Genomic DNA, 12720 nt, shown 5'->3' with positions numbered 1-12720 from the left:
ACAAACAAACACCCAGGGCTGGGTGTGTGCCAAAAAAAAAAAAAAAAAAACATTGAAGGCTTTAGAGGATGGGAAAAAGGACAATAAAGAAGGGCAGACAACAGGAGGAGGAGGTGGAGGAGTGTTTAGTTAGAGCAAGTGGGCGTGATCTAATTTGGATGCAAATTTTGCATTTCGCATTTATTCCACCGAGTGGAAATGAATGGAGGGGCGACGTACGCAGAGAGAGAAAGAGAGAGAGAAAAAAGACAACAGCCGTTGCTAATGGATGCCATTCATCCGACAGCCCTACAGGGGGCCCGGCCTCAGGAAGAGGACGCCTAATTGAAGGAGATGAAGAGGAACGCCTTAATGAGTTTGTGTGGCAGGGAGGCAATCACCGTGTCCATCTATCTATTGTTGTGGCTGAGGCACACGCTGCTTCCACATGAAGTGGAGATGCATTGTTTTGTCTTGATTGTTTCACATCACGTCTTTTAAGCACACAATACTGTGTAATTATTCTTTTGTTTTACCTGTACAATACTCCCCTGAAAGCTGGGCAATGCAATCATTTATCTACAACTGCTTGAGGGGAGTAGGCTACCTTCATGATTTTATTCAATTAATTAATGCATAACCCCTCTAGGGTCGCAGATCTGAGCCAAAAGCTACAGTGTTGTTTGGGTTTGGGGTAGCAACAACAACAGCAACAAAAACAAATTAAAGTTTAATTGCAAAGGTATTTGCCTTCCAGTTCTGAGGGCCCCCCCCCCCACACACACACACACACAGTCATGTCTACAATGTTTTATGGATGTGAATAGTAATGTGAATATCACAACGTGTCACAGTGCTGTCTGTGGGTGACGTTTGATGCGAGGGAAAGCTGTGCCAAATTTTCCATGGCCACATGCACTCTGCTGAGTGAGAATGTGACCTTTAAAGGCTTTTTAGCATTTATCCTGTAGTACCCACCCCATCCTCTGTTTAAGTAGCTCTTGTGATAGATTGCTACGACACACTGCATGCCCATGGACTTGAAATCCACTCACAGCACCATGGCAATAAAAACACAACATACACACTGTCAGTTAAGGATAGTGCTATAAAAACACAACATACATACTATCAGTTAAAGGATAGTGCTATAAAAACACAACATACATACTATTGGTTAAAGGAGATAGTGCTATAAAAACACAACATACATACTGTCAGTAAAAGGAGATAGTGCTAGATAAATACATTTATACATACTATCAGTAAAAGGATAGTGCTTGATAAATACATTTATACATACTATCAGTAAAAGGATAGTGCTAGATCAATACATTTATACATACTATCAGTAAAAGGATAGTGCTAGATCAATATATTTGCTTAGCCAAACCGTATTACATTGTAACTACATTGTGTAACACACAAATTAACAATGTTTAATAACGCTTGGATAATCTGCACGTATAACCCTAGCCCTAATCCCAAATCTAACTTTAGCTGTAATTGTTTATAAACACAATTTATTTATCTTTCACAATCACTATATTACAATGCAGTTCATATTATCATTGGACTGTACACAGGCCATGTCACAGTAGGTGTAGTCCTTCTGTCAAATAAGCAGCAGTTGTGTATGTCTGGTGATAAATGGTGTGGGCTGTGATCTCGACCTGACTGTTAGAGGTGTTCTTCTTCACATGAAGCATAAAGGTTACAGGAGCACTCGCCTGATGTGTGTGTGTGTGTGTGTGTGTGTGTGTGAGTGTGTAATGGTGTTCAGAGCTTGTGTCTGTTAGCGGTGAACTGCAGGGCAGGTTTTCATCCTCACACAGCTCATTGACTCTGAAGGAGAGTCTGAATGCATGACATACAGTGGAGCACATGTAACCCAGTGGAAATGTAAGCTTTTATAATCATAACTTTATATTTGATAAATATTGATAGTATTTATCTATTAAGGATTTATTTAGACGGTGTGAGTCTGCTCTGCTGCAGAGATCATGCATGGTGTGAAGACAGCAGCAGCAGCAGAAACTATGTGCTATGCTGTATAGTGAAGAAAGAACAAGCCTTATTAAGTCATTCCCCAAGCAACTTATATAAACATAACCATTTATATCATATAAACTGCATTCCTTGAGCCAAATTATGTTTATTTAAAATAAAAAATATTAAAGCCTCCGATTCCACGTACAAATTATGTCAGGGGCCAGGATTTTGCACATATAAAGATGATTACAACATGAGTAATGCAATTAGGCATAAACAAAGTGGTCAGTTGCTTTTTACACTATTGCTTAACTGCTTAACCATGATGTCCTTATCTGCACATCCCACCCCCCACACACCTCCTCCTTTCTACCACGCGCCAAACAATCAACACTTGCACAGTTAAACCTCACAAAACCATGAACACTGGGTGGGAAGAGGCGCTGCTGAATCTTTTTATTAAGAATGTTTCAATCTTGAAGTTTAATTTGAATTTGATCCATTCTCCTATTTTGGTCCATACACCAGTCACATTCACTTTCACTCTCCACACATTCGGAGTCTCTCTCTCTCTGAGACAGCGGGACAGGTGTCCCCCCCCACACACACACACACGTCTCCTCTCGTGGGGCCATCTCAATAGAATTCGATGAGGAGACTGGGGTGGGGTTGGGGGGATTGCTGCACGATAGCCCCATTAGCAGAGGGATGATGTAACGTCTCTTTTAATTAACCTAGCCGCCTGGTGAGCCTTGGGCCTGCTGCCAGCTTTTGCCAAAAGCCCTCTCTGAATATGCAGAAGAGCAGGCATTCCAGTTCATCCAATCATGTCTGCAGGCTTGTCTGCAGATGGAAGGGTAGGTGTCTCCCTGTTATGATGTGATTTCACATTCGATTAACGTGTTTTTGAAACAACATTCATTTGAAATAGCTCTTTGTCATTGTGTTATATCACATACTTCAAAAACAACATGTCTCAGAGTCTTGGTACAGTGGCAATAAAAGCATGAATGGGGTCATATGAGGGCACAACAATGTTATTAATTCAAATATAGTATGTACAAGGTATCCTCTGCTATATGGTACTTAAAATCATAGAAAGAGAATGTTAAATACAAACTGTAAATGTTTCATTAGAGGGCTGTGATGTGCCTCTTTTGATGAATAAAGAAAGTGCTTCTGCCTTCTACACTTCAAAGACAACTTATCCATAGATTTTTACTGATTCATAATTTAACTGTTGTATATTCAAACAGCAAGTCACAGTTCTTGGCTTAGTGTCTAATCAGTGTCAAGCCAAACTTAATCCAGATACTGCATTTGAACCCCTAAGTTCTTTTTTTATCTGGGTGAGTAATATTTTAGTGAACAGTCATTTGATTAGTGAAGCACTAGCTACAGGAATTTCAATGTTCCCCACTTCCCCGTTCCTGATAATGATGTCCATGGAAACTATGCAACAGTATCACTATGCTTCTTGGGTTCACAGATTCACAGATAAGTATTGTCTACAAGAAACTCTGAAAATGTGCATGATAGGAAGGAAATATAGTTGAGCAACTGCAGGACTTTGCGAATGCAATACGGAAGCTAGGCTAGCAGAAGCTGAGGTCTGAAGGCATTTCATACACATTCAAAGCAATTTTTTTGCAGTGAATGTGGGTTTTAGCTGTTGCCATGCTAACATTTGCCACCTCATTTACAAAACTCACACATGATATCGCCCGTTCCGGTTCCTCTTCTCTGAATGACAAGGGCACAACATGCATCACAGTGATCTCAATCTGATGTGAATAAATAGTGAAGAAAAAAAAAACCTTCATTGCAAGAGCAGAGTAGAACAGAGAAGTGGTGAAGGACAAAGACTCAGGGTTCCTCATTTGTCAGTGTGACACTGGGGAACAGGATGCAATGTGCACTCTGAGAAAGTCATCAACTTCAGCTTCATCCCTCCATAACATCCATAATATTTGTGAGATGTTTGGGGCCTGAGGTCAAGTAATAATGAATTTCGGAATGAAGAACTAGAGGGTAAAAGGAACATTTAAACATATTCAGTTTTGAAGTACTGTCATAAAATTGGACTGACATTTTGTGTGTATTTCACGTCAACAATTTGGTAAAAGATTAGCCCTGTAATAAACAAGTTATAATGCTGGCTTCCAGGAAAGTATTTCTATAGGAAATTACAATAACTGTATGCTTCAGTGGATTCTGAGAAAGCCTTGCTTCAGTAGCATAAATGCAAACCACCAAACAACACAGGAAGAGGATGGAATCCATATATGAATCATGAGGCAATAGCCAGCTTGTAATGTCGTTGTTCTGTCAAAACCAGATCTGAATATTAATGCTAGGGCAGAAGAAGCTGTCCCATGAATGTTTCACAAGAGTCATCTTTCATTTTTCATATTCTCCCATATCTAGACGGTGTTGACACAGAGAGAACAACTTCTGTTTCCCTCTGATGCGTGGACAACAATGGAGCCAGATGTAAGCAGATAGGATTTGAATATGAAACGCAAGAACACATATTTTCCCGTTGGGAGTGACAGAAACAACTCTCAAGAAAAGATAAACATGCGCAGACCTAAATAGTGACAAAGAAACAAATATGTTTGGAAAGCTACACAATGAATCAACAAAATGTCATTTGTAGTCCTCTATTTAATTGAAAAAATTGCTCCATTTTTTAGTTTATAATAAGTATACTATATATACACTAATATATAAGTATATGAGTTGCTGCAAATATCTCTGCCTTGAGATATGCCAGTTTAGTAGGAGATGATGTCTATGAATGTCACACCGATCTGCTATAGTTATGGCCATGAACACACCGCTCCGGTGAGTGTCTGGAGGGACATCATCACACTTGGTTTTTTACAGCTAGGTGAGAGACACATTACAAAGAGCAAAAAAAAAACCTCTGCTTCTGAAAGCACTGATCCGTGCATTCAGCCACACTCCCAGGGAACAGAGGACAGCTCCACACAGGAACAGAGGACAGCACCACACAGTCTAATAAAAGGCGACATTGAAGCCCAGGGACCCCATGACAGCTAAAAACACTGCCCAGTCTTCAGTGTGTGCTCAGTACAGTGGCCAAGGTGTTTCGGTATACCTTTGGACCTTGTTGATTCTTCGTGCCGGGGGCTGTGTGAGATATTAGCTCGACAGAACGCACTGCTGGGCACCTAATCAAGGGGAAGAACACTCTCACCAACTGGGATAGAGAAAGTGGGCTTGAGGCTGGCTCACAGCTACCTTTGGAAAAAAAAGAAAAAACACAGGGAATGACTCACATTACATCTTAGAACCTATGATGGCACCATGATATTTATTGTGTGGTAGGTTATAAAAATAGTCTGTAAATGGAAGATGTTTTAGGTAAGGAGAGAGGGACAGGAGGCCTTTTTGTTAATGGCTTTGCCATTAATTAGGAGGCTTATTGTGCAAAGAGAGTGCAACTCACAAAGGAGCTCTTCGTGCTAAGACACTGATCCTCCACAAGTCGAAATTCTTTGTGATATCCAGAGCATTTCAGTGTCTAAAAATAACACACTGGTCAAAGGACAAGCTGTGGTTTTCACATATTTTGCATACAGCTATAAGAGTTAAGATGGACAGCAGCCCCTGAGAAGGTCAAAGTTCACTGCTTAAAGCATGCAACTGAGAAAAATGCTGCAACACAGACATTATGAAACATAATCTGTTTAGGTTAAATAAAACAGTAAAGTTCTCTTTGGTCATTTTCATTATGCTTAAACCCTACAATGAAGATGTTAAAAGAACAATAAAACAAATAATAAAACAAAACTGAACAACTCATACTAACATGTATAACAATCCACACATAAAATTGTGATTAAGCTACACAATGAATGATTCTTCCACACAGTATAACACATCCTTTATTGCTTTGCTGGTAGAATCCCCTGAGCCAAAATGTACATGAACTCTGGCTAACGACTACACAAAAAAAGCTGGGACATTTACAATTTTGTTCAAAAAGCATGACCTTAAAGTGACGCCAGCCTGCTGGCTCCATGTCCAAAGGGAAGTGTAGATGTAGACGAAAATCATGAGGAGCAAGTTGAGCACTGTTCCGACGATGCCAAGGAGGGTCAGAATCGACTCTGCTCGGCTCTCTGTTCTCTCAGGTCTGTTAGCGGCGTCAAGGATGGCGGCGTCGTTCACCGTTGTCCTTGAGACGGTTACATGCAGTTTCCTCTGCAGGCCAGCCTTTTGGGACAAGATCAGACAGACTTGGACATGCAAGAGAAAAACACCAATAGGAGAGGATAACATAGTCTCACCAACGGCCGATAATTTGAATCGAAACTTACTCGTCCTTTGCGAAGAACTGCTTTTACTATTGTTTTTCTCATTGCTCAGTTGTCCACCTAAACGTCTTTTTCCAAATAAAGTGAAAAAACTAAAACCGACCAGTGCTGACTCGTGTTGGCTCTGAAACTTTGCTCCCTCTGAGTGTAAGCAAACACACACTTTTGAAAGTGGCAAACACAGTGTGCAAAAAAGAAAACATGCATGGCATTGAACTGGACTGTCAGTGACAGGGTCAGTACGTTTTTTCCGTGACTGTAAAAAATGCCCTATCTGCAACTTTTTTAAATGAGCTACAGCTGGTCCGAAGATTTCCAAAGGGATTTGTAGGTTTCGTTTTATATATTTTGTCCCTATGGACCAGATGAGGTCAAGCGTAAGGTGTCTGTCATTTCTCCGAACGTTGTCCCTCTGGTTCAGCCTGTAGCTGCTCATAACACCCACCCTGAGTTTGCCTTGCAGAGACTGACCTCAGCTGAGAGAAAATCAAGATGGCTCAACTGGACTGGATTAAAATGGCCAAGACATTGTGAGAAGTTCATAGCCAGGATGATTTCACACATTTCCTCTACCATCTTGTCAGGAAGTTTCATATGACTTTCTCACAGTGCCACTCTAGTTGCCCTTGAGGCTAAACTTTGCCTCAGCAATAGCCTACTATCACAGTTGACATTAAAATATTGATGGTTCAGCAGCCGTGTCTCCAGTCAGACAGACATCAGCAAATAATCATTTGACAGTACACAGACAGATGGCGCAGGAAGCTAGCCACCTCTTAATCTCTCTGTTAACACTTCCTGCTTTTGCTTCCGTGTTTGTCTAGAGCCGGCAGAACAAGATTGTTTTTTGAGAGTCAAGACATCAGCACTTTGGAACACACACACAAACAGCTGTTGTAAATTTGTGTGCAGCAGGCTCCTCTACGCAGACATATATTTCCTTTGACCGTTTCGAGGAGAGGCTCTTCCTAACCACCTATCTCTCTTCTCAAGTGTGGGCCTCCCACCAAGGGGCAGAGAGAGAGAGAGAGAGTGACCTGGTTCCGCCAGCAAGAGGTCTCCACACAGAGCCGAGCGGCATTCCCCGCTCCTCCTGTCCAACATAGCGCAAGACCTGCCGTTGCCTAGCAACCAGCTCCAGGGAGAGGTGGAGAGCTGGGAAGTGGAGGCGACAGGAGAGAGAAGCTGAAGCTGGAAGAGGGAGGGAAAGACTGTGTTGTAGATGTGTGTGCAACCTCCAACACACAAATAGGTGTAGTGTAGAGTAGAGAAGAGAAGATTATGACAGTGAAGAATACTGATCATTAAGAATGCTTCATAGTAGGCTATGTAATAACCTGATGAGGTTGATCAGGGACTGTAATTAGATGCCACCAACACTGATTTGGAAACTCATAAAAACAGCTTGGCAGTAACTTTTTAAAGTTTGCTTTGCCACTGACATATTTAAGACATAACAAAACCATCTCAAGAAAATAACTCAAAACAAAACAACCACAGATTCGACCCAGTGATGAAGACATGGCCTCAGGTTTGGAATTAAGGAAGCAGTATGTACAGATGCAGTGATTCACAAACCTTTCTAGGCAGGCCCACCTTTGACAATGAGAACAAAATTGTGCCCCCACATTTGAACAGTTAAACATCTTCAATTTAATTGCATCAATCATTTACATGTTTAAATTTCATTGTATTTACTTTTTTTAAATGATTCTAATTGTGGGATCGGTTCATTTTAGGCGCAGGTCCATTATATTAATAATTAGACTAGCTACCTTCTAACATAAAGACTAAACAGTAGGCCCTGACCATAGAATACAGTATATGTACAAAGTAGGCTATAAACTCATCACCAAGTAGGTTAGTCACAGGGTACTATGCAGCAGAGCACTGCCATACTTCAGGTGACCAGTAGGTTGTTTCGGGTTCTCGTCCCTTAACACGTACCCCCATTACGGCAACTCCCGGCCCATACTTTGAGAAGCACTTCACTAATGTATTAATTTGACAGTATTTGTAGTATTTCAGTAGCCTCTTGTGAAAGTCTCTTCACACTGCATGTGGCTCTTCCTCCTTATTGTGCCGATGCTCATATGAAAACATACATTAATATCATTTTACAGTTAAATCCATGGTGTTTTCAAATGTACAAAATCTCACTCAGACTCACAGGCTGCGAATAACTGCTCACATGATTTAAGGAGTCTGGGATGTTGGATGGGATCAACTCTTCCAGAAGGGGGAAAAAAAACATCACATCTAATAGACAAGGGCTTCTCTACGAATTTCTACATTTTGTTATTGAATTTTGGTGTGGGGAAAATAGACACGGCATATAAATTAATTTGAATTCATGCTGCCATATTTAAAATTCAGTTAAAAGTCAATTACTATTGAGGTCCAGATTTACCAAGCAGTTAATTCTACAAATGCAATTCTCCATCATGCTGTTCATATGTTTCATTTATGTTTCTTTTTTGATTCATTAAAATCAACCTTGACTGTCCAAAAGCACCTCCTAGTGGCGACTTTGATATAGACTTCAACATGTCTGAAAAGACTGTTGCTTTAAGGCCTATTGGTAACTAACACATTTATGATGTCACTAGTACCTATGAGTCAGTATCGCCTCCTGGGAAAACAATGATATTGGGCAACTGATATACTCAAAACACAAAACCCATGATTGGCTAATAGTGGAATTTCCAGGTTAAACAAAGCTTTTCTCTCTCTCTTCAACCAAAAAAAAACCCCCACATATCTCTCCATAACAAAGCAACAATGAATAAGCTTTATTACTAATTTGTATGACAACCACAGACACCAAAAATATCCTACTTGTACTCGTAATGTAACTCACACATGCCCCCACCTGCCACCCCCAGTCCAAAATGGCTTGAATATCGGATGTCATAACCTCTAAATAAAGGCCTAATAAAAACTCTACCAGAATGTCTGTATAGTAATACACTTTAAAATATTTTATTGACAAATATTTTACATGCCTCTGAATTACATACGATAACATCTTAATATACAACACTTAAATACACAGTGAACTACATGGGTGTGTTCTTTTGCTCAGATATGCAGCAAGAGTAATTGCTATGATGATCTGACGTGTTTCTAAATCAGGATCTGGATAGTGTGTGTATCTTTTTGGAGTAGTCTCAGACCCCCCTCCTCAACCCCCAACTCCCACAGTCCATAGTCACTTGAGGTAAGTCTGCAGCAGGTCATGTAAACCAACTTCCCATGACATCTGGCTTGGTGGAGCCTTTGCGAACTTCTGAACTCTCCCACTCAACAACTTATCTACTTGGACTCTTGTTCGGCATCCAAGAGTGCAGACGAAATACCCAGTTTTTTGAACTCGTCTACCAGATCACCGTTCTGGTGCATCTGCAGGAGAATGTCACAGCCACCCACAAACTCCCCGTTGAAGAACACTTGTGGAATCGTGGGCCAATTGGAGAATGTTTTCACCCCTGTTGGAAGAGCGAAGAGTGAATTTCAGAGATGTGGCCTAAAGTACTGCATTGACACGTTAAACGTTACACTCAATAACTGTGAAAAGTCTGTTCAAAACAGTTAACGCCCCACTCGCGCTGCTCAACACAGATAAAAAAAACATCGCTAGTAACCTTGGGAAGATAACGCAGACCAATTATATTTGGCTGCTAACGTAGCGAGCTGCTTACTCCATAATGATTATCATGTTAACTTAGGATTTGGTTTCCTATCGGTGAGTTACATGGAAACGTTATTTCCACTAGAGGTATTCGCCATTATCCAAAGCAAAACAAAGCAAAGTTAAAGCAAGTGCTAACTGACAAACGTCAACGGTTAATTCACGTTAACTGTCAATTTAGCAGTCGATCCAAACAGCTGGGGTAGACAGTAAGCTTACCGACACATGAGGTGTTTCCTGCCTGACATAACTCAACCCAAACGGGTTCAATGAGGACTTAACTATCCATCTGACTAACTAAGATAACCAGGGTTAGTTTAACATTCCGCTGAAAGTTAATTTGGCTAGTCACTCGGCATACGAAGACATTAGATTCTAGCGACGAAACTAGGGTACAAATTAAGTTAGCAACTATGTAAGTTCAAGCACAGTAGCAAAGACAAATATTAGGTAGTTGTTAAGTTGAGTTATTCAGCTATGCTAGCTAGCTGGCTTTAGCAATAGCTGACCTTGTCTGATGTCTTGGTCCTCCAGTACATTGTATGAAGCGTAGTCGTCAACTCCGTGCATCCGTAAAATCTGGACGACAGCATTACTAAAACCGCACATAGGCTGGGCAGGTGTCCCTTTCATGAACACGACTACTTTGTCCTTCTTCACCATTTCAGCAACATTCTTCTCTATGTCTGCCGAACACATGAGTCGGGCCGAAGCATACGGAAGATGTCTGTCAACTTGAGGTATATTCAGCACCGCTCCAGCTCGGAAACACCGAGCAGTTGATCTGATTAAAGTGTTCATTTTGAAAGTATGACAGGTGTAAAACCCTAGCTTTGCTGAAACAAAACTCAACTGTTAAGAGTTAGTTCTCCAGCCTTGAAACGCCACCGGATAATAACACCACTTTCGTTCGCATGAATCCCAACCTTCATAGAAAGAGCTGGAGAATGATCTGGATAGGTTGAATTGAGTTTGCGTTTGCATTCGATTGGTCAACAGAAGTGTCAATCAAGTGGGTTACACAATTCAATAAAGTCCCTAAATCGTTATCGTGCGTGTTTTACAGCTCTACCTGTTGTAGTTGAAAGATCAGTCGAAATAGATTAGAATACATTCTTTTTAAAAGTAAATTAAAAAAGACGACCCCAATCATACATATATATAAAGGGTTATAACACTTTATATAAATCTATGACCCCAATGACAGCTTCCGGTTATTAACACATCACTTCCTTAAAACGCTTTACGCAGTTTTGATTTCGGCATCTTCACAAAGCGAGGTAAGCCATTGTGAATTCTAAACTCAACACACCATGCTTTCTTGAGTTTGACTGGATGGTCATAGTTATATCCATCGTTACTGAATGTAAGTAATTCTTGTTAGGCTCTCAAACCCGTAGCCATGGTAAGCGCTTAATCGTGCTAGATTTCAGTAACCAAGTCGATGTGGTTTAACGTTAGTATTTTCCCAATGTTATGTCCGTTGTTGCACTTATACTGATGATTGTACGGCCGCAATATGTCTTCTGCCTTAACAGTTACCTTGAATGTTTTAGCTAGGTTAAAAAAGCAGATGCAATCCTGCAAAGAAGCTTCTTGCGTCTTTCCCAGCTTGTGGCACAGCAGGATTGCATAGAGTGAAAAAGGAAGCTAAGGCGTGACTTCACAAGTTGTAGGAGTTTCACGTGCGATATTCCTGTAACAATCTGTAAAGTTCTGTTTCCACGGGAGTGACTGTTCACTCTTTACCCTCACTTATCAAAAAAACAGGCAGACAAAAGTAAGCAACAATATGTTGTTTGTTTGGTTAAATGTTCCATACAAGCACCTACAAGTTGCTACATTATAGCACTATTGTTTACGCGTGTCTTACTCTAGCCTGTGCGATTTGGGGGTAGTTCAGCACCTAATGTTTGCGTTTTGTATTCTCATCTCCCAACCCTCCACCTTTCTTTTTCATTTAGGAAGGACCAGAATGCCTCGAAGATTGTCAGCGTTGTTCTCCAGATGGATTTAGCCCTTGTAGTATCCCTATAAAATAAAAATGATCTTATTGTTGGTGAAGTAACTCGAGGTGTGTTCTCATCAGTCTGTATGATTATGTTCGTGTGTGATTTCACATCTTGTCCTAAAAAAGGTATGCATTAGCAGTCTAGTATTAGTAGTCATAATCTTTATATCTATATAGTGCACCTTTCAAAAACCATGTGACGAAGTACTTTCACAGAGGCAGCAAAATAAGTCATAAAATCATCAGGTCTTAAAAGAACGGATAAAAACAATTTGGCATTGTAAGGCAGGAATGGATTTCTGCCGGAAAAACGCAGATGTCAGGAATGGACCTTTTGGAACGGAAAAAACCCAGAGGACCATCTCCTGGTTAACTACTCATTTGTCGGGGGGTTAGGTGCTAGTTTATTGTGCCCCTAGCAAACAATGCCCAGAGGCTGTCGCAATTCTTTAAATTCTCAACCCCCCTGCAGACACTCTTATCTCAGACCTCTGTCTCTGGTTCCCTTTCCGTGCTGAGGTGAAACTAGGGGCAGAGAAATGAATGTAAGAGTGTTGAACTGAAATGTTATATTGGAAGATGATTTCTGTATATTGTTTGAACTCATTTTAATGGTCTCAATCTGAGTGGGAAAATGGTCTCAGTTCTACAACTGTATATATTAATTAAAACATAGATATCAGAGACCTGATCATTCTGGT

General features: G+C 40.7%; 1 protein-coding gene, 2 long non-coding RNA genes and 1 other non-coding gene across 4 annotated transcripts; 2 read left to right on the top strand and 2 right to left on the bottom strand.

Annotated features, from left to right (window-relative positions):
• Positions 1–2117: 2117 nt before the first annotated feature.
• Positions 2118–7529, bottom strand: LOC116223759. The gene is made up of 3 exons (XR_004165250.1): positions 6321–7529; positions 5447–6216; positions 2118–5238 (listed from the first exon to the last, which is right to left on the bottom strand). It is a non-coding gene; the product is annotated as an uncharacterized LOC116223759 (long non-coding RNA).
• A 1746-nt stretch (positions 7530–9275) lies between these two features.
• Positions 9276–10951, bottom strand: glrx5 (glutaredoxin 5 homolog (S. cerevisiae)). The gene is made up of 2 exons (XM_012819319.3): positions 10518–10951; positions 9276–9805 (listed from the first exon to the last, which is right to left on the bottom strand). Exons 1-2 carry the CDS (start codon positions 10807–10809, stop codon positions 9633–9635), a joined length of 465 nt encoding a protein of 154 aa, XP_012674773.1. The 5' UTR covers positions 10810–10951; the 3' UTR covers positions 9276–9632.
• A 56-nt stretch (positions 10952–11007) lies between these two features.
• LOC116223758 lies at positions 11008–12076 on the top strand. Its single transcript, XR_004165249.2, has 2 exons — positions 11008–11374; positions 11973–12076. It is a non-coding gene; the product is annotated as an uncharacterized LOC116223758 (long non-coding RNA).
• LOC116223924 lies at positions 11579–11854 on the top strand. The gene has a single exon (XR_004165332.1).
• Positions 12077–12720: the final 644 nt, after the last annotated feature.

The sequence above is a fragment of the Clupea harengus genome, chromosome 15 (genome assembly GCF_900700415.2).
Source record: "Clupea harengus chromosome 15, Ch_v2.0.2, whole genome shotgun sequence".
Classification (NCBI taxonomy): Eukaryota; Metazoa; Chordata; class Actinopteri; order Clupeiformes; family Clupeidae; genus Clupea; species Clupea harengus.
This window is presented reverse-complemented; position numbering and strand designations above follow the sequence as displayed.

Excerpts from the sequence above, each read along its gene's own strand:
- glrx5 (XM_012819319.3), bottom strand. The coding sequence starts at position 10,809 with ATGAACACTTTAATCAGATCAACTGCTCGGTGTTTCCGAGCTGGAGCG. Across the intron at positions 9,806-10,517 it reads GGACCAAGACATCAGACAAG|GGGTGAAAACATTCTCCAAT; the intron begins GTCAGCTATTGC and ends CTCTTCCAACAG.